Genomic DNA, 20,985 nt, shown 5'->3' with positions numbered 1-20,985 from the left:
GTAGCAGGGTGACGCAGGGATCTGTACTGGGCTATTTAACACATTTACAAATGACCTGGAAAATGGAAAGACAAGTGATTACATTTGCAGATGACACAAAATTATTCAAAGTTGTAAAAACACATGCAGTCTGTGAAAAATTAAAGGAAGACCTTAGGAAAGTGGAAGACTGGGCATCGAAATGGCAGATGAAATTTAATGTGGACAAATGCAAAGTGATGCACATTCGAAAGAATAATCCAAATCATAGTTACTTGATTTGAGGGTCCACGTTAGGAGTCAGCAGTCAAGAAAAAGATCTAGGTGTCATCATAGACAATACGCTGAAATCTTCTGCCCAGTGTGTGGTGGCGGCCAAAAAACAAACATGATGCTAGAAATTATTAGGAAAAAGACGGAAAATAAGACGACTCTCAGGCTTATTTTCGAAAGAGAAGGGTGCCCATCTTTCGACACAAATCGGGAGATGGGCGTCCTTCTCCCAGGGTCGCCCAAATCAGCATAATCTAAACCCAATTTTGGGTGTCCTTAACTTCTTTCTGTTGCGGGGCTGACCAAAGTTTACAGGGGTGTGTCAGAAGCACAGCGAAGGCGGGACTGGAGCGTGCTTAACAGATGGGCGTGCTCAGCTGATAATGGAAAAATGAAGGGCGTCCCTGACAAACACTTTGCCGACTTTACTTGGTCCTTTTTTTTTTTTTATGACCAAGCCACAAAAATGTGCTCTAAATGACCAGATGACCACCAGAGGGAATCAGGGATGACCTCCCGTTACTCCCCCAGTGGTCACTAACCTCTCCCACCCTAAAAAAAGAAATATATATTTTTTTCCAGCCTTTATGCCAGCTTCAAATATCATACCCAGCTCCATGACAGCAGTATGCAGGTCCCTGGAGCAGTTTTAGTGGGTATTGCAGTGCACTTCAGGCAGGCGGACCCAGGCCCACCCCCCCACCTGTTATACTTGTGGTGGTAAATGTGAGCCCTCCAAAGCCCACCACAAACCCACTGTACCCACATCTAGGTGCCCCCCTTCATCCCTAAGGGCTATGGTAGTGGTGTACAGTTGTGGGGAGTGGGTTTTGGGGGGGCTCAGCACACAAGGTAAGGGAGCTATGCACCTAGGAGCTTTTTCTGAAGTCCACTGCAGTGCCCCCTAAGGTGCCCAGCTGGTGTCCTGGCATGTCAGGGGGACCAGTGCACTACGAATGCTGGCTCCTCCCATGACCAAAGGGCTTGGATTTGGTTGTTTCTGAGATAGGACGTCCTCAGGAAAACTTGGGCACCCCGTTCGATTATGCCCTGCCACGTATCGCTCCATGGTGCAACCTTACCTTGAGTATTGTATGCGATTCTTGTTGCCGTATCTCAAAAAAAAAAAGATAGTGGAATTAGCTAAAGAGGAAAGGCTAAAGGTGATAGGGCTCTTCTACTTCGAAAAGAGACAGCTGAGGGGTTTATGACAGAGGTATACAAAATCCTAAGCAGTGTAGAATTGATAGAACCCAATCAATTTTTTTTTACTCTCTCAAAAAGTACAAAAGACTAGGAGACAATGAAGTTACATGGTAATACTTTTAAAATGAATAGGAGGAAATATTTTTTCCATTCAATGAATATTTAAGCTCTGGAGCTTGTTGACGGAGAATGTGGTTACAGTGGTTAGCGTATCTGGGTTTAAAATAAGTTCTGGACAAGTTCCTGGAGGAAAAGTCCATAGTCTGCTATTGAGACAGACATGGGGGAAGCCACTGCTTACTCTGGGATCAGTAGCATGGAATCTTGTTACTGTTTGGGATTCTGCTAGGTCCTTATGACCTGATTGGATACTGTTGGAAATAGGATACTTGGCTGGATGGACTATTGGTCGGGCCCAGTATAGCTATTCTTATGTTCTTATAAGTTGAGTTTTAAAAATCAGTGGTGAGCGATGCTGCTTAGGGAGCATTCTCAGCCCCTCAAGGGTAGGGAGAAGGGAGGCATACTAATTATTAAAGATGAAACCTGATGGATAGAATTAAAGCCCACGACGCAAGATTTCATATGGAGTTCTTGTGCATGGCCTCTGGCCTCAGGACTGATGGTGTAATGAAGACCGCACTAAAAACAAAAGTGTCTCCTAAAATAAGGAAAAATCTCCAGGTAGTTCTGAATGAAGGCTTGTGACATCTGACTCCTTAATTGGAAAAGGAAGTAAATTGGATCTTACTATATTATTTTTTCTTTTGCTCAAAATGCTATATTTAGCATTCTACAGTGAGGAAAATAGCACCCCCCCCCCAAAAAAAAAAAAATAAAAACAGCCTCTGATACATGTGGTAGCTTGCAATGATCCAAGATGTAAGCTTGCAAACAGTCTGTGACGTACCATTGGAGACCGTCCATAGGCAACTACAGCAGCAGCGGCAGCGGCAGCACTCATCTGTGGGGACATATTGTGCAGACTGGCGTAGGCTGCTCCTGGACTGGTTAGCTCTCCATTCATGCCAGCATGAGGTACCATCCCAAAGGGAGAAGCATATGGTCCTGGTACTGCCAATGGTGTCCTTAAGCCTGCAGCTGCTGTTGAGTTACAAGAAAAAAAAAAATACACATTTTAGCAGTTTCTTCTGCTTCATTTACCAAACAGCCAGAAAAAAAAAAATGTTACCAAGCAGAAATTTCAATCTGAACACAACCTTTTTTTCAGTCTCACATCCAAATGCTATGTCCCTGGGAAAATCCTAAATTGATTGTAAATGTTCTAGGCATGCCAGCTCAATATCTCCTAAAGCACTCTATCTTCATAACTCTCAGCTTTCCTATAGCAGCTGCCTTTTATTTCTTTTACCGCAATGTCCACACACTGTTTTTTTTTAATTCCCTAAATATACACTTGTCTTTGCCAAACTCTGCTGTGAGGTTGAGAGGTATGCCATTGATCATATCCTAACAGACCTAGCTTCTGAATTTTAATATCTTCTTTAAAAAAATATGTAGAAAGTGGCTTGATGAGTTTACTAAATGAGACTGGTCTGAGAAAGTAAACATCGCACTGCATTTCTCAAGACACATATCAGTGAATATGTCAAATAGTGATAAAAGATTAGACAGGGCCTTTAGATTCAGAATAATTATCAGAAACCTTATAGCAATCGTTGTACAACGTGGATTATATGGAAATAAAAATAAACCCAAGTGTAAACAATCTGTGACAGAAAGTAGTACAGCTGTTGAAAACTAAGCATGAACATCTGCTTCCCATCAAACCTCTTCACTGAAGGAATGAGAAGATAAATGTACTTAATATGCTCATTGTCTTATACAAGAAAGGATTAATATTATACAGCTAAAAGGCAATGAAAGAGGAAATATTACCAGCTTGGTTAACCAGAGGATCCATTGATGGAGGCTTGCCAAGGCCTGCACGAAGCCCTGAAGTGGCACTAGTGCCGGGAGCTGGCACATCACTTCGTGGAGTTGGCGTGCTGGATTTCAGAATAGGCGTGCTGGCTTTTTCATGCTGGTATCATTAAACAAATTAAATGAGTATTATTTTTAATCCAGGCCATATTACACAATTTATCACAACAGCAGCTGGGACACTGGGCACCTACCACCTACTCCCTCAGCCAATTTTCATAAATCCATGCAATGTTGACAGCATTAGCTTGTGAGTGAGAAATGTTGACCTTTCCTGCTTCTGCCAATATTTGAAACACAAGCAAGAACCATGGAAAAGGAACTATGTTTTTTCTTCCTTCCAAAAGTAACCCCCCTCCTCCTCTCCAGTTTCAGAACATTGCAAACTGAGCTTTTGGGGGGGGGGGGGGGGGGGGGGGGGAGGGGAGGAGGAGAAGAACTCACACACACAATATCATTGTACTGCAGTTCTCCATTTCTACAATATGAAACAGAATAAGGAATGTTCACCAAGGAATACTTAAGATGTTTCTGAGTATAACTCTCCGCCCCATTCTTAAAATTCTGTTGAACCACAAGGACAAAGGTATTCAAAGATGTGTGCATTAGTTAATGTTAATATTTAGTATCATTCTCTCCTTAGACATAATATATTTTCCACAAAACATTGCCATACATCTGGAAAACCATGGATCAGAAAACTGTCATAAAAAGAAAGCATATGCACTCTGTTTAATCAGATTACTAATTTTTGAAAAAAATTAGACGCAAAGCTTTTCTTGAATACTGCTGAATTGGTGGAGCAGAGCAATGAACAGGCCTCCTGATTTTATGGTATTTGATTTTGAGCTTGGAAGCTTTGGGCTGTTTAATTTAAACATTGTCAATATTTACAACATGGTATTTGTCAGGCTGCATAATATGCATGATGAAATGACCTGCAATTGCTAAGTGGACTGCATCATTGTGGTACTCAGTGGCTGCATAAATTCTTGGATTCTCCACATAAGGCAGATGGCCAAACAAAACTTGCCCAAGTGTTTCTGTAGACATGCACCAGCTCATATAAAATGCTATACAGAAAACTTATCAAGCAATGAGGTTTAATGCTGGTTATCAAATCAATGCAGGAAATCTCTGCACAACACTGAAACCAATTAAGAATCTCAGCCTTGGTTCACTTGCAATCCCTCCATCCCCCCCCCCCCCCCCAATCTCTTATATATTTAACACCCCAGAATTAATAAGCAATTAAACACCACACAGCTATTTTTACTCTGTCACTAGGAATGTTCTCAACTAATATACCTTGTCTAAGTGCGCAATTAACTAGCTCCAGGCTACAGGAACTGGCTTTTCACACTCCACTAATAATAAATTAGCTTCAATGTTTCAGTTTTAGCCTTCTTCAGATGTTATAGATCAAAGCAAGCTTTGGCTCACTTCAAAGAGCTTGGACTGTTTTCTTTTTACTGTGTGCATGCTATCTGAAGGCAGAGTCCAAAACATTAGTGAGGTTATTAACAGATCTATTTTCTAGCCTGCTCTATCTTGGCCAATTAGTCAATCAGGAAAACTACCTTGACTAATGACAAGTAGAATGACTATGCTTCCTTAATAAGTTTTGACTAGTCAGTCAGGACAGAAACATACCCCCGGATTGCATGTATGGTGCTTAAAATTACATACAGAAATTTGTGCACATGCCCAACATATTTCTGCATGCAATTTAATTGAATAACAAACCAATTGGTGCCGATAACTGGGCATTAATAATCATCAGTGCTAATTGACAACGATTAGAATTTACACGCGCATCTTGCCAGGCGTATTCTATAAAGATGTGCATGTAAATTCCCATGTGGAAACCTGAAAAGGGGGCGTGGGTATTGATGGGTCATGGGTATTCCAAGAAGTTGTATGCACTGTTACAGAATACACCTGATCCGTGACTAATTTAGGAGTAGAGATTTACACCAGGTTTCAGTTGGTGTAAATCCTCATGCCTAAAAGGTAGGTGCAGATCTAGCGCTATTCTATAAATTTCACCCAACTCGGAGTGTCGTTTATAGAACGGCATTTAGCACTCATTTTTTCAGTGCCATATATAGAATTTTGTCCATAACGCTTATTCATATTTATTATTATTATTATTTATTGCATTTCTATCCCACATTATCCCACCTATTTGCAGGCTCAATGTGGCTTATATAGTATGTAAACATTGTCGTTACAGGATAGCAGATACATTTAGTATTGTGTAGAAATTAAGTGAGGGAAGAAAGAAGGAAGGGAGTGGTTAGGGTAATTATAGGAGGTGGGCTTTCTTAACTGAGTGGGTTGGTGAGAGGGACTAGTGTCTATATAGTGAAACTGAGATGACAGTGATCTAAAATACTATCATTTAAATGAAGATAAATTGAATAATAATTGCTGAAAAGATCAAAGCATTTTCAATGGAGTGTAGGGAGATAGCTCGAGGTACTGAGGTCTACCCATATGAATCACTTTAAAAACCATGCAGAAAATCTTAAAGTTTGACCTAGCAGAAATAGGCAGCTAGTGCATAAAGACAGAATAGCAGTAATACGTTCAAAAACACACTTTTCCCATCAAATAGGCAATCAATTGTAAGCAATGGAGATGTTTCTTAGGAAAACACACAGTACATATAGCCCAGCTGGTCATAAAGGGATGAATCACAGTAGTGAAATCCAACCATGGGAAGAAAGGCTTTTGACTGCAACAGTTAAGAGCAGAGTAGGAAAACAAGAATGAACAGTTTTGGAAATGTGCTCATCAATAATTAAAAGGGAGTCCAGGTCAACACCCAGATTACATACAGCAACAGGCACCTTCAAAGGCACATCGGCGATAAAAGTTGGATTCTTAAGTCTTTCCCTTTCTAAGAAAAACATAACCCTTCAGATTTACTTTGGTTTAATAACCATAAGCTTCAACTGAACCCAACAAACGCCTGTAAAAAATAATTTATATACAGACCACAAAAGCGGAACACACGTCTTCTAATAGTTAACAAAGTTTTTATTCTTACCACTTTAAAACACAACCCGACATGGCCACACTTCGCCTCTCTGGAGGCTGCATCAGGGATTATCAACTATTAGGGTCCCAAAAGGCGCAAACACCTAATAGTTAGATGTAACAATAAAAACAGCTCAGCAGCTAGCAGCAGGATAAAAAGAGCCTAATAGTGGTTAATCCCTAGAAAACTCCCTGGGTCAATTTGTTTATATGATTCTTTATGGTTAAGTGAGTTCAGAATGACCCCCAACACATGTAAAGAGGATTCGATCCCAAATTCCATATTTTTTATTGTAACTTTGTCAGTTGGACATTATACAGAGGGAGGTCAAAACTAGATAAACTTTGGCTTTTTCATGGTTTACTAAGTGAGTGGAGGTAGCCCAAGCCTCGATAATATCAAAACAATCCTGAATCTGAGACATAAGTTCCTTCAAAGAGAAATCAAAAAGGATCACTAAAGTTATATGGTCAGCATAGGTATCAAAAGATATTCCCAGATTTTTTAAACTTCTGGCCAAATGTCACCATCACAATGTTAAAGAGAACTGGGAAACATGGAGAAACTTGAGGGAATATATATTCCATCATCCATAACTCTGAAACCTCATTCACCCACTATACATTAAGATCTATCACTAAGAAACACTCTAAACTATGAAAACACTCTGTCTAAAATGCCAGTTGAGCTCAATAAGTGAAGCAATAGATCATGATCAAATCAAAAGCTGAACAAGCACACAACAGAGGAGGAGACTAAAAATAGTCTTCACATCAAATGCTGTATCTGTGTAGGATAGTTCTGTGCTTGTGGTGCTTGGCAAATCAAAAGCTGCACAATTACAGTAAAATAAGTTGATGGCCTTAAACTGACATGTTTTATCTCAAAAAGTAGTGTTCCTAAGAGAATCTCTGTACTAAAACCTTTGCAGAAAACAGAGTACTCCTTTGCAAAGAAATTGAGGTCTCTGATCTTCAAGGATAGTGATAGGAGTGTACTACCGTCCACCTGGCCAGGATGAACAGAAGGATGTAGAAATGTTATCAGAAATTAAGGAGGCTAACAAACTGGGAAACACAATAATAATGGGTGATTTCAATTACCGATTATTCCCACAGGGATAGTAGAATAATATCAATATTTAACCAAAAAATTCCACTACAATATACCTGGGTATTGGAGGTGTATAATCGCTAGCATATATGAAATGTGGAGAAAAAAAACTTCAGAAATCCTAGAGAATACTCCTTGTGTGGAAAACACCATATACATATGGAGCACCCCGTTTCTTCAATCACTAGTCTTCACAAAAAAAACTCCACTCTTCGTATTCATATAATACATGCACGTACACCTATCACAATACTCAAAGGTGAAGGCAACTAATCAAAACATTCGGTGAATGAAAAACTACTTAACTTAAATGTTCTTAGAACTGTCCATTCTTCAACTGTGTACAATGTTCACAAAGCCCAACAGGAGACCCTGTTTCGCCTCAACTAGGCTGTTTCAAGGGCCAGAACTTTAATCCAGACGGCTGATTTCCATCATTCCACTTCACCGCCGACCAGAGGCAGTTGAATGCGGTGAAGTGGAATGATGGAAATCAGCTGTCTGGATTAAAGTTCTGGCCCTTGAAACAGCCTAGTTGAGGCGAAACAGGGTCTCCTGTTGGGCTTTGTGAACATTGTACACAGTTGAAGAATGGACAGTTCTAAGAACATTTAAGTTAAGTAGTTTTTCATTCACCGAATGTTTTGATTAGTTGCCTTCACCTTTTGAGTATTGTGATAGGTGTACGTGCATGTATTATATGAATACGAAGAGTGGAGTTTTTTTTTGTGAAGACTAGTGATTGAAGAAACGGGGTGCTCCATATGTATATGGTGTTTTCCACACAAGGAGTATTCTCTAGGATTTCTGAAGTCTTTTTTTCTCCACATTTCATATATGCTAGCGATTATACACCTCCAATACCCAGGTATATTGTAGTGGAATTTTTTGGTTAAATATTGATTTCAATTACCCCAATTTTGACTGGGTAAATATAACATCAGGGCATGCTAGGGAGGTAAAAATCCTTGATGAAATCATGGACTGCTTTATGGAGCAGCTGGTACAGGAGCCAACAAGAGGAGGAAAAATTCTAGACCTAGTCCTTAGTGGAGCACATGATCTGGAGCAGGAGATAAAGGTGATGGGGGTCGCTTGATATCAAATCTGATCATATTATGATCACTGTTATCGGCTCTGGAGTAAATACACACAGGAAATCCAATACATTAGCATTTAACTTTCAAAAGGAGACTATGATAAAATGAGAAGAATGGTGAAAAAAAACTTAGAGGAGGAACTGTGAAAGTCAAAAATTTACATCAGGTATGGATGATGTTCAAAAATACTATTCTGGAAGCCCAGGCCAAATATATTCCATGTATTATAAAAGGAGGAAGGAAGACCAAACAACAGTTGGCATGGTTTAAAAATAAGGTGAAGGAAGCTATTAGAGCTAAAAGAAAATCCTTCAGAAAATGGAAGAAGGATCTGATTGAAAATAAGAAACAGAATACGGAACAGCAAGTCAATACAAAGCCCTGATTGTGTTGGAGGCAAAAACACATAGTAAAAATGTTTTTTTGTTATATTAAAAGCAAGAAGCCGGAAAAAGAATCAGCTGGACCGCTAGATGACCGAGGGGTAAAAGAGGCACTCAGGGACGACAAAGCCATAGCGGAGCGATTAAATAAATTATTTGCTTCGGTCTTCACTGAGAAAGATTTGGGAGAGATACTGGTGCCAGAAAACATATTGAAAGCTGACGAGTCAGAGAAACTGAATAAAATCTCTATAAACCTGAAAGATGTAATGGCACAAACTGACAAACTGAAGAGTAGCAAATTGCCAGGACTGGGTGGTATTCATCCCAGACTGCTGATAGAATTGAAAAATTAACTTGCATAACTATTGTTAGTAATATATAAATTAACTTTAAAATCAAGCATGGTACCTGAAGATTGGAGAGTGGCAAATGTAATGCTGATTAAAAAAAAAAAAAAAGGTTCCAGAGGTGATCAGAGGAAATTATAGACCAGTGAGCCTGACATCAGTGCCGGGCAAAATGGTTGAGTATTATAAAGAACAAAATTACAGAGCATATTCAAAATAATGGATTAATGAGACAAAGCCAACATGGATTTAGTGAAGGGAAATCTTGCCTCACCAATCTACTGCATTTCTTTGAAGGGGTGAACAAACATGTGGATAAAGGTGAGCAGGTCGATATTGTGTATCTGGATTTTCAAAAGGCATTTGACAAAGTACCTCATGAAAGACTCCAGAAATTGAAGAGTCATGGAATAGGAGGTAGTATATTATTGTGGATTAAAAACTGGTTAAAAGATAAAAAAAAACAGAGAGTAGGGTTAAATGATCAGTATTCTCAATGGAGACAGGTAGATAGTGGAGTTCCCCAGGGGTCTGTGCTTGGACCACTGCTTTTTAACATATTTATAAATGATCTAACGATGGGAGTAATTAGTGAGAATTAAATTTCCTGATGACACAAAGTTATTCAAAGTTGTTAAATCTCAAGAGGATTGTGAAAAATTACAAGTGGACCTTACGAGACGGAGAAATTGGGCATCCAAATGGCAGATGACGTTCAATGTGAGCAAGTGCAAAGTGATGCATGTGGGAAAGTGGCACCCAAACTTCAGCTATGTTTTGCAAGGTTCCACATTAGGAGCCACCGACCAGGAAGGGGATCTAGGTATCATCTGCTCAGTGTGCGGTGGCGGCGGCTAAGAAAGCAAATAGAATTATTAGGAAAGGAATGGAAAACAAAAATGAGGATATTATAATGCCTTTGTATCTCTCCATGGTGCGACCGCACCTAGAATATTGTGTGCAATTCTGGTCACCGCAACTCAAAAAAGATATAGTAGAATTAGAAAAGGTTCAGAAAAGGGCAACAAAAATGATAAAGGGGGTGGGATGACTTCCCTATGAGGAAAGACTAAAACAGCTAGGAGAAGAGACGACTAAGGGGAGATATGATAGAGGTCTATAAAACAATGAGTGGAATGGAATGGGTAGTCGTGAAGCGCTTGTTTACTCTTTCCAAAAATACTAGGACTAGAGGGCATGCAATGAAGCTACAAAGCAGTAAATTTAATCAGAGAAAAAATTTCTTCACTCAATGTGTAATTAAGCTCTGGAATTCATTGCCAGAGAATACAGTAAAAGCAGTTAGCTTAGTGGGTTTTAAAAAAGGTTTGGATAGCTTCCTAAAAGAAAAGTCCATAAGCCATTATTAAAATTACTTGGGGGAAAATCCACTACTTATTTCTAGGATAAGCAGCATAAAAGTATTGTGCTGTTTTGGGGATATTGCCAGGTACTTGTGACCTGGATTGGCCACTGTTGGAAACAGGTTGCTGGGCTTGATGGACCTTCAGTCTGTCCCAGTATGGCAATACTTATGTACTTAAAATTGGAAGTAACCTTCTGTGTTCTTATAGGAATGAAGAAATAACTAGAATAGAAACTCCAATTCCTTTCCTGTATTGAAACAAATTCTATTGCATTGGCTTACAAGAAAAGGATGAGCTTTTGGAGGTGGGTGTGGATCTATGGTAGTTGACAACAGGTAAAAGGTCTTTCAGGATCAACTGGAAAACCTTAGAAGGTATGCAGATTTGACAATGCTGAGCACCCAGAAAATAGTTTTCTTCCATTCCTGAAGCACAGCATTCAACCCCTACAGGTAGGGCAACATGTGTACTGGTAAAGCGAACTGGCAGTATTGAAATGATACAGTAAAAAAGAAGAAAGCTATTTGGGCTGAATAGTGGCTACTTGCTTTGGTTCCGTTCTCTTCCTTTGATGAGACCTAGTATAAGAGGAGCTGGGCCTGTTGTGGTTGAGTGTAAAATTTATCATTTTCTTCTGTAGACTTCTCAACTAGTTACACACTACTCGTCTAGAAGATGATATTGACTCAAACACTACATCGATGTTGGAAAGTGGTAGTTTTGATTCTTAATGTTATCTACAGTCTGCTTAACTTTGTCACCAAAGACCAAGTATCCACTATAAGGTGAATTTTCTTGCAGACCAGATGTCCACAGCCATGCAAATCATCTGGCAGCATGGCAGACACTGAATTCTAGACATTATATGAAGAATGCATAAGGTGGGTTCCATATCTATCTGTTTCAGACAGACTTTTCTGCTAGGTATTCAGGATGAGTGTACCAGAATACATAGCAGAAAAAGTTGATTAAACAAGAACAGCAACATTCCTTATGGTCTTCCCAACGTTGTTTATTACAACTTCCATCACTGAAACTGGCGAGATTGACCTCTACGATTAACAGAGCTCGTAGTTGTATTGGACCTTTCACCAATTTATAAGTTGTAATAATTTGATGGCTTGTGTTACCTACATTTTAACATTGTATTTTTAAGTTGAATGTAACTGGTGTTTTTTTGTTGTTGTTGTTGTTTAAATTCCAATGTACTTTTTAAAAAGCATATGCTACTTTTATCTTTGTAAACCACTTTAAAACTTATAGTAAAAAGTGATAAATCAAATGAGGTAATTAAATTTGCTGATGACACAAAGGATTATGTTTACTAAGGTGCACTATAGGTGCGTTAGCGTTTTTAATGAGTGTTAATGGTTGGCATGTGTTAAATGCTAATGCGCTCATAGGAATGTATTGGAGAATTAGCGTTTAACATGCCTCAACTTTAAAGGCGCGCTAAAAATGCTAGCACGCTTTAGTAAACTTACCCGAAAGTTATTCAATATTGTTGGCAGATGATGTTTAATGTGAGCAAGTGCAAAGTGATACATGTTGGAAAGAGGAACCCGAACTATAGCTACGTGATGCAAGGTTCCACATTAGGAGTCACTGCCCAGGAAAAGGATCTAGATGTCATAGTTGATGATGCATTGAAACCTTCTGCTCAGTATGCAGTAGCAGCTAAGAAAGCAAATAGAATGTTAGGAATTATTAGGAAAGGAATGAAAAATAAAAATGAGAATGTTATAATGCCTTTGTATTGTTCTATGGTTCAACCACGCCTCAAATAAAATTCTGGTCACCGTATCTCACAAAAGATATAGTGGAATTAGAAAAGGTACAGAGAAGAATGACAAAAATGGTAAAGGGAATGGGAAGACTTACTTATGAGGAAAGGCTAAAGAGGATAGGGCTCTTCACCTTCCAGAAGAGGTGGCTGAAGGGAGATAACAGAGGTATATCAAATCCCACTCCCTTAAAACCCAGCTACATTAACTGCTTTTACTACTTGTTCTGGCAAGGAGTTCCAGGGCTTAACTATAAGCTAAGTGAAAAAATATTTGTCCTATTTGTTTTAAATGTGACACTATCCTGCTTATAATCGAATGAGAAAAACGCCCAAGTTCCGACCTAAATCGGGAGATGGACGTTTATCTCACAAAAACGAATAAAGCGGTATAATCAAAAGCCGATTTTTGGACGTTTTCAACTGCAATCCGTCGCGGATGCGGACAAAGTTGATGGGGGCGTGTCAGAGGTGTGGCGAAGGCGGAACTGGGGCGTGGTTATCTGCCGAACAGAGATGGGCGCATTTCACCGATAATGGGAAAAAAGTATGCGTTTTTAGCTAGAATTTAGGACACTTTTCCTGGACCCTGTTTTTTCACGAATAAGGCCCCAAAAAGTGCCCTAAATGACCAGATGATCACTGGAGGGAATCGGGGATGACCTCCCCTGACTCTCCCAGTGGTCACTAACCCCCTCCCACCACAAAAAATGAAGTTTCTCAACTTTTTATTTTCACCCTCAAATGTCATACCCAGCTCCCTGACAGCAGTATGCAGGTCACTGGAGGAGTTGTTAGGGGGTGCAGTGGACTTCAGGCAGGTGGACCCAGGCCCATCCCCCCTACCTATTACAATTGTGCTGCTTAATGCTTATTAGTCGTCCAACCCCCCCCAAACCCACTGTACCCACATGTAGGTGCCCCCCTTCACCCCTTAGGGCTATAGTAATGGTGTAGACTTGTGGGCAGTGGGTTTTGAGGGGGATTTGGGGGGCTCAACACACAAGGGAAGGGTGCTATGCACCTGGGAGCTCTTTTACCTTTTTGTTTGGTTTTGTAAAAGTGCCCCCTAGGGTGCCCGGTTGATGTCCTGGCATGTGAGGGGGACCAGTGCACTACGAATCCTGGCCCCTCCCACGAACAAATGCCTTGGATTTATTCGTTTTTGAGCTGGGCGCTTTCATTTTCTATTATCGCTGAAAAACAAAAACGCCCAGCTCACACATTGTTGAATAAAACATGGGCGTCTATTTTTTCCCAAAATACGGTTCGGTCCGCCCCTTCACGGACCCGTTCTTGGAGATAAACGCCCATGGAGATAGGCGTTTTCGTTCAATTATGCCCCTCCATGTAACTTCATTGAGTGTCCCTTGGTTTTTGCATTTTTTGAAAGAGAAACAAGTGATTCACATTTACCCATTATATTCTATTAAAGATTTTGTAGACTTCTATCTTATCTCCCATCAGCCATCTTTTCTCCAAGCTGCACAGTTTTAACCTCTTTAGCCTTTCCTTCTGTGAATCGTTCCATTCCCTTAATAATTTTAGTTACCCTTCTCTATACCTTTTCCAGTTCCACAACATCTTTGCTTAGACAGTAACAGTGTGTATGACAACACAGTTCAGGGTCAATGTGTGAAATTTTCCACTATGTCTGGTTGTTTCGGCTGTATTTTTTTAGAATTATGTGGGCTGCTTCCTGATTTTCAATTTCAGCTGCTGCAAGTATTATACCCATACCCTCACGTTCAGTGACTGCTGGATAAAAAAGGGGATGGGCCATGCTGCACATGACTTGTCTCACACAATTCTTCTAACCATCTGCCGCTTGCCACACCTGAATGATGTTAGAATTCATTCCAATCCAAGGGGTCCTTTTAGTAAAGTGTGCTGAAAAATGGCCTGCAGTAGTGTAGGCACATGTTTTGGGCACGTGCATAATCATTTTTCAGTGCACCTGCAAAAAATGCCTTTTTAAAAAGTGTTTGCTGAAAATGGACATGCGGCAAAATGAAAATTGCCGCACATTCATTTTAGGCCTGAGACGTTACCACCAGCCGTTGACCTAGTGGTGAAGTCTCACGTGGTAACCAGGTGGTAATGACCTGCGTGTGTCCAATACGGGCATCCAAAAAAAAAAATTATTTTTCGGACGCACGTATTGGACGCACACCAAAAATGAAATCACCATAAGAGCCACGTGGTAGCAGGGCGGTAACTCCATTTTGGCACGCATTGGGCGCACGTAAACGCCTACATGGCTTAGTAAAAGTTCCCCCAAATAAGCAGTTTGTATATTCTTGGGAAAAGGATTTTTTTTTTCAAGATGTATTCCAACGGATGACTAATTTTTCTAATTCTAATTCATGTCTTTTATACCGCTCTATCCCAACAGGAGGTTCTAGGTGGTTTACATAAAAAGAAACTCAAAGATGAGAAAGTTACATAATGATAAAAGTATAAAAAAACCCAAAATTTTAACCATCATGATCATCAACTAAAAAAGTTTACTACATCTTAATAAGTGCATATAATTTTGAACTGTTCAAATTGCACCCGGAAAATTATTCCAGATAACAACTTATTGATAAGAATCTAGGTGACACTTGAATCAAAATCAAAAGATTTTTAAAAACAGGGAACTTCAATAACAAACTATCATGAACTCAGGTTGACATACAAAAACACTGAGAAAAAAAACTGAATTAATAATACCAAAGTATTACCATATAGAAACTGGAAAACTTTTGTAACTTTAAAAGTAAGCCATGCACAAACAAGAAGCCACTGATGTTCTTTAAAATAATCAGATATACTTTCCTATTTCCTCAACTGGAAAATTATCTGAACTGCTGTATTCTGTAATAATTGCAACTTATAAAGTAACTTATTACTCAATCCAACAGATAAAGAGAGATTCAATCATCTAAATTAGACATCCCATGATGTTTCTCTTTACTATGAGCCCAATGAGATACGTTTAATTTTATTACGTCTCCCTTACTTATAGCTCTAAAGTAGCAATGCGAACATTGAGAATATTGCTAATACAATGAGAAGCATACAGTTTTACATCATTGTTAAAACTAAAATGGTAATCTTTATGACAATGTAATAATTATACCCAGAAGACAGAATATTTAATTTTTGCATATTTATGATCCTATTGCCTTCCACAAACCACATGGCCAAAGTCCAAGCATATGGCAGTCCTACAAAAAGGAGAAATATTTTTGAAATCTCTTTTTTTCCTGCTGCACAATTGCAAGAGCTATACAACACTACAGTCAAACTCAGCTAAAAAGGCGACCATGCAAGATCTTGCTGCACTAAACATCAGTTGTACATATACCCCTGAATTCTATATAGCACGCCTAGAAATCTGTGCTGAAATTGGCATAGATTCTATAACAATGCATGCAACTCAATTGGTTTAATAAGCTAAAGAGTGCTGATAACAGCACATAACCTCTCTATATAAAACGCACCTCCAACGTTCCGAAGCCTCCACAAGTCCCAGCGTTCTAAATGCATGGTGGTGAAACCAGGAATTCGCCCATGAGTGTTGGCCCCGCCCCCCACGTAAAACGTCATGATGTCTAGGGCGGACCAATGACAATCAACCAATCGCATCGCGAACCCGTTACTAAGCGACGGAACGTGACATAAGACACATCGCGGAACAATGAAAACCAGCAGCAACAGTTGTTACGCGACGTCAACAGCAACGCTAAAAGGACCATATAGATCTCTGCTCTCCACACAAACAATGGACATGGAGGGCATATGAGGGAAGGAAAAAAACCAACACATACACACACACACTCTCACTCTTAACTGGCTATAATGAGCAACTGACCTGCCACTATCACAGGGACTGCTAGCACCTCTCTCTCTCTCTCACACACACACATATATACACGGGACACAGAGGGGATGGAAGACAAGGAACGAATCGTTGGGTATGGAGGGGGTGGCAGGGGAGATAAGGCAAGAACTGCCTCAAATGTTTGTGCTGTGCTATGTGCAATTATAATGCTGTCTCTTCATTTTGACTCTACCCTTTCACATTCACTTTCACACACATGCACACTTACACTGTCTGTATCTCACACACACACGCACCCACACACATATACACACTCTCTCACACAGACACACAAACACGCCTCAAATGGTTCAGCTGTCCTATGTAAAATTTCACTGCTGTCTCTTCATTTTCATACAGAGACACACACACACACTTTCTCTGTGTCATACACACAGACACACATACATATACACACTCTCACTCTCTCTATAGCCTTGCTAACGCCCGTTTCATTTGTTTAAAAAACGGGCCTTTTTTACTAGTCTCTATATATAAAAGGCACCTCCAACGTTCTATGAAGCCTCCAACCGGAACTTTGAAGGGGGCGAGATAGATATCCGGTTTGCCGAAGAGTGTGTGCCCCGCCCTCGCGTCACAACGTGATGACGACGAGGGCGGAGCAAACACTCCACGAAACGCCATCTCCCCCTGCCCCTCGCCGGACATTTTTCACATGCACACCGCATCGCGGAGCGCCAACGACAGCAGCGGACAGGTCCCTGGAGGGGGGTTGGGGGACAGCTGGATCCCTGGCCATGGGTGGCTGCAGGGGGGCCGGGGGATGGAGCGACACCAGCGGACAGGTGCCTGCCTGCAGGGGGGGTTGGGGGACAGCTGGATCCCTGGCCATGGGTGGCTGCAGGGGGGGCCGGGGGATGGAGCGCCAGCGACAGCAGCGGACAGGTGCCTGCCTGGAGGGGAGTTGGGGACAGCTGGGTCCCTGGCCATGGGTGCCTGCAGGGGGGGGGGGCTGGGGAACAGGACGCTCGCTGGACACAAAAACCTTGCTAGCGCCCGTTTCATCTCTCAAAGAAACGGGCCTTTTTTGCTAGTAAGCAATAATGAGCACTAATTGGTTCTGATTAGAATTTAGGCACACAACTTGCTAAGCGTATTCTGTAATAGTGTGAGCCAAACTTCTAAAAGGCATAGGCAAAAGGGGCGCGGTTATGAGAAGGGAAATGGGTGTTTCATGGGCATTCCAAAATTTACGTGCCTACTTCTAGAATATGGCTCAGTGTGCCTAAATCTTCACACTGGGATTTACACCACGTATAATATGTAATATCAACTAAGTGTATTCTATAATCAGTGCCTACATTTAGGTGCTGATTATAGAATGCACTTAGTTGGCACTGCTTTCAGCGCCGATTTTTTAGGCGCCATATATAGAATCTCCCCCATAACGTGTAACTAGCTGCTCGGTCCATTGATCTATTTAACAGATTGTTTGAAGGCACTTTTGCCAATCAATAAATGCATTCAACAAGATTTTTCCCCAAAAAACCAAGTGGACAATAACTACACACACTTTCTATGACAAAAAGGTCAGAGGAATAAATTAGTGAAATTCTTCTCTTGCTGAAATTTACCAGAAACTTCAAAAAAGAGAAAAATCCTGATTCTTTCACTATTTCCTGCCAGGTCATTAATCTCTTGCCAATTAAAAAACTCATTATTTTAACAGCAAGTTATAATGAATCTTACAAATGGGGAAAACAAAAGTAAATATGTAAACACACACAAGTAAAAGATGAAGTCATTCATTACCATGCTCATTTCTTTAGATTTCAGGGACGTGGAACTGCCAGATGAAGCTGTGGATGCAGGACTGCTTGAAGCATCTTTTTTCATCAAGCGATTTTTATCTATGCCATTCTCTCGTGGTGAGTGAGCGGGGCTTGCTCTTGGAGATGATGGATCCTATAGAAAACAGTGCTATTGCAACATTTCACCATGTAACAACGTATGCAGAACAAACCTTCCAGAGCAGCATAATGGTACATTGCAAGAATATACTCAATAGAAATCAAACAAAATAAAACATGGAAAAGAAAATAAGATGATACCTTCTTTATTGGACATAACTTAATACATTTCTTGATTAGTTTTCGAAGGTTGCCCTTCTTCGTCAGATCGGAAATAAGCAAATGTGGTAGATGACAGTATATATAAGAAAAACTTCTAAGCAATTTCATTGAGAGTGGGGATGGGTAGGTGGTATGCATGGGAACATCAAAGCATTTCAGAGATAGTCTAACAGGATGGGCGTGGATAGGTGAGAGGAGGGTGATAAACATAGCAATACAACTTTATGGTTTATAATGGGCTAGAAAACCCAGATCTTTGTCAAGTCCTGTCTGTTGGGTGTCAAAATATTCAATCATTCTGACTTCAAAGGTCTTAAGTTCCTGTATTGTTTTAAAGTTACCTTTCAGGATTCTTACTATGAAGTCACTGGTACAGTGATCTGGTTTTGTAAAGTGCTGGCCCACAGGGGTGGGAACCCAGCTGTCACCAGTAATGTTCATGTGATGTCTATATAAATTAAATCTTGTCTTAATTTCTTTTCCATGTTTTCTTTTGTTTGATTTCTATTGATTACCTTTAAAAGTGGACTAGCACGGCTACCACACCACTCTACTCAAGAATATACTGAAATTCTTGCCTGCCCAAATACAAATGCCACCTGTAACTTTTGAAAATAAATCCAAAGAGATCACACCAGAAGTGTGGTTTTAGAAATGCACCAAATGTTTTCCATTCAAAATCTGAATGACATTTTCAGTTGGAACACAAGCCAAAAGTCAAAAATACATGGCAATTTGCAGGCACATTCCATCTATGTTAAGGTCTTCCTACAAAAGCTGGAATTTTCTTTTTCCTATTTTTGCTGAACAGTTTTCCTGTCCTCTGAGGAAGGAAATGTGTGCCATGAAACCAGACAGCAGAAGTAATTATGCTGACTGGAAACATCAGGTGGTTTCACTGGAAACAATGGGATCAGTCTTGACACTGGTCCTTCTTCATCCTCATTTCTCTTTTCAGTGGGGAGGGAGAGAGCCATTAATCCTCCTGCTTTGCAATGACTATTAGATTGTGTCCTCCTGGGCACCCAGTCTCACCCACATTTCAGCATATTTCAGGTCTTGCACTTGGATCCAAGCCAAGAAGAGGGTTCCCTATCCTCATGCCAAATATGGAAACTTGTATTGCATGGAAATGGGAGTTTCCAAAGTTTAAGCTACGAAGTCTCTCACAGCAAGGGGGAAAAAATAAAATTCACATTTCACATTTATCAATAATGGAAGAAATTCCTTCAGAGAAATGTCTCACGGTAGTGGGAGTGAAGGAACAGCGCTGCAGCATGCAAATCCAAGTTCACTAACATGTGATGTATGATGTGCAGCCAGACATGTGCTTTAAGGCATTCCCATAGATTATACAGAGACATTATGACTGGGTTCAGTTTTCAAAGCCATTTATGCAGGCAAATGGTGATGGATGAACAAATTGGAAGTCTAAAAACTGCCCACCCTCAATAGAAATGCAGACAGAAGCACATGCTTTTAGATCCACTTAGCGAAGGTGTTCCCAAGATACCTTTAGGGTAGGACTGGCACATAACGTATTACACTATCATGTTTATGCAGGATGTGTGGGTCTGTTTATGTGGGAAAGTGAGTGAATATGTAGCTTCACATCTGCTTTGTAGCTTGAGCTGGGATTTGGAACTTAGTAACCACAAATGACAGGAGAGAGAACATTACAATTCTCATATACCCTGCTTTTTGATATAACTATTAAATATTTTATATGGCAGTTAGATGTAACATCTTCATTTGCATAAACCATAAATGTGTACATAAATTTAAAGAAAAATGGACAAGTACCTCATTGGACACATCCACAACCAAATTGTCATCACTTTTGTCTCCATCACTGTCCTACAAAATTATATTAGTCCGATTAATAAACTGACACATGACTTCTAGCCATTCTTCACAACACATACAAATTTGGAGGTTCAAAGCTGAAATATATGATAGCTTAAGTGGAACAGAAAATGAAAATCCTATTTCTGCACATAAAAACATGTTAGGCAGTTTCTTAGAAATAAAATCAGAGCAGTCATCGTTGCCCAAATCCTTGCTCTCCATAAACCTAGTTAGCCTCATTGGTCTGTTTTTTTTTTTTCATAATGATCCTCAGCAAGCAGACTGCCTGCTTAACTAAACTTTCCCTTACTCCCTCCACCCCATAAATGTTAATTATCAAGTTCATTCAGGATACCTCCTTCTAACAAGATGCAAAAAGACATGCTGAAAAGCACAACTTACTTTTGAAAGAGACACTAATTTTACCTTGTTTTGAGATTAGAACAGTGCATAAAATGAGTGACAGCAGCAAAGTCAAGGCAGTGTTAAAATATATATATATAGTCATGTTCTCAATTGTCAGTATTCTCCTTCCCCAAGGTTATATTCATCACTGTTTAGCATTCATCCCTACTCACTCCTATAGAGGTCATACAGCTAACTTAACAGCTCATTCTGCCAGTGGTTGTTGA

General features: G+C 40.1%; 1 protein-coding gene across 10 annotated transcripts in view; it reads right to left on the bottom strand.

The window, feature by feature from the left end:
* Positions 1-20,985, bottom strand: part of TLE1 (TLE family member 1, transcriptional corepressor) — a 309,424-nt gene that overhangs the window by 70,554 nt on the left and 217,885 nt on the right. For all 10 annotated transcript variants that reach the window (XM_030193704.1, XM_030193708.1, XM_030193702.1 and 7 more), the window contains 4 exons: positions 20,309-20,362; positions 18,186-18,338; positions 3,358-3,502; positions 2,369-2,562 (listed from right to left, as the gene is read on the bottom strand). In XM_030193704.1, the coding sequence (XP_030049564.1) occupies positions 2,369-2,562; positions 3,358-3,502; positions 18,186-18,338; positions 20,309-20,362 (546 nt within the window). The remainder of the gene's footprint in view (positions 1-2,368; positions 2,563-3,357; positions 3,503-18,185; positions 18,339-20,308; positions 20,363-20,985) is intronic.

The sequence above is a fragment of the Microcaecilia unicolor genome, chromosome 2 (genome assembly GCF_901765095.1).
Source record: "Microcaecilia unicolor chromosome 2, aMicUni1.1, whole genome shotgun sequence".
Classification (NCBI taxonomy): domain Eukaryota; kingdom Metazoa; phylum Chordata; class Amphibia; order Gymnophiona; family Siphonopidae; genus Microcaecilia; species Microcaecilia unicolor.
This window is presented reverse-complemented; position numbering and strand designations above follow the sequence as displayed.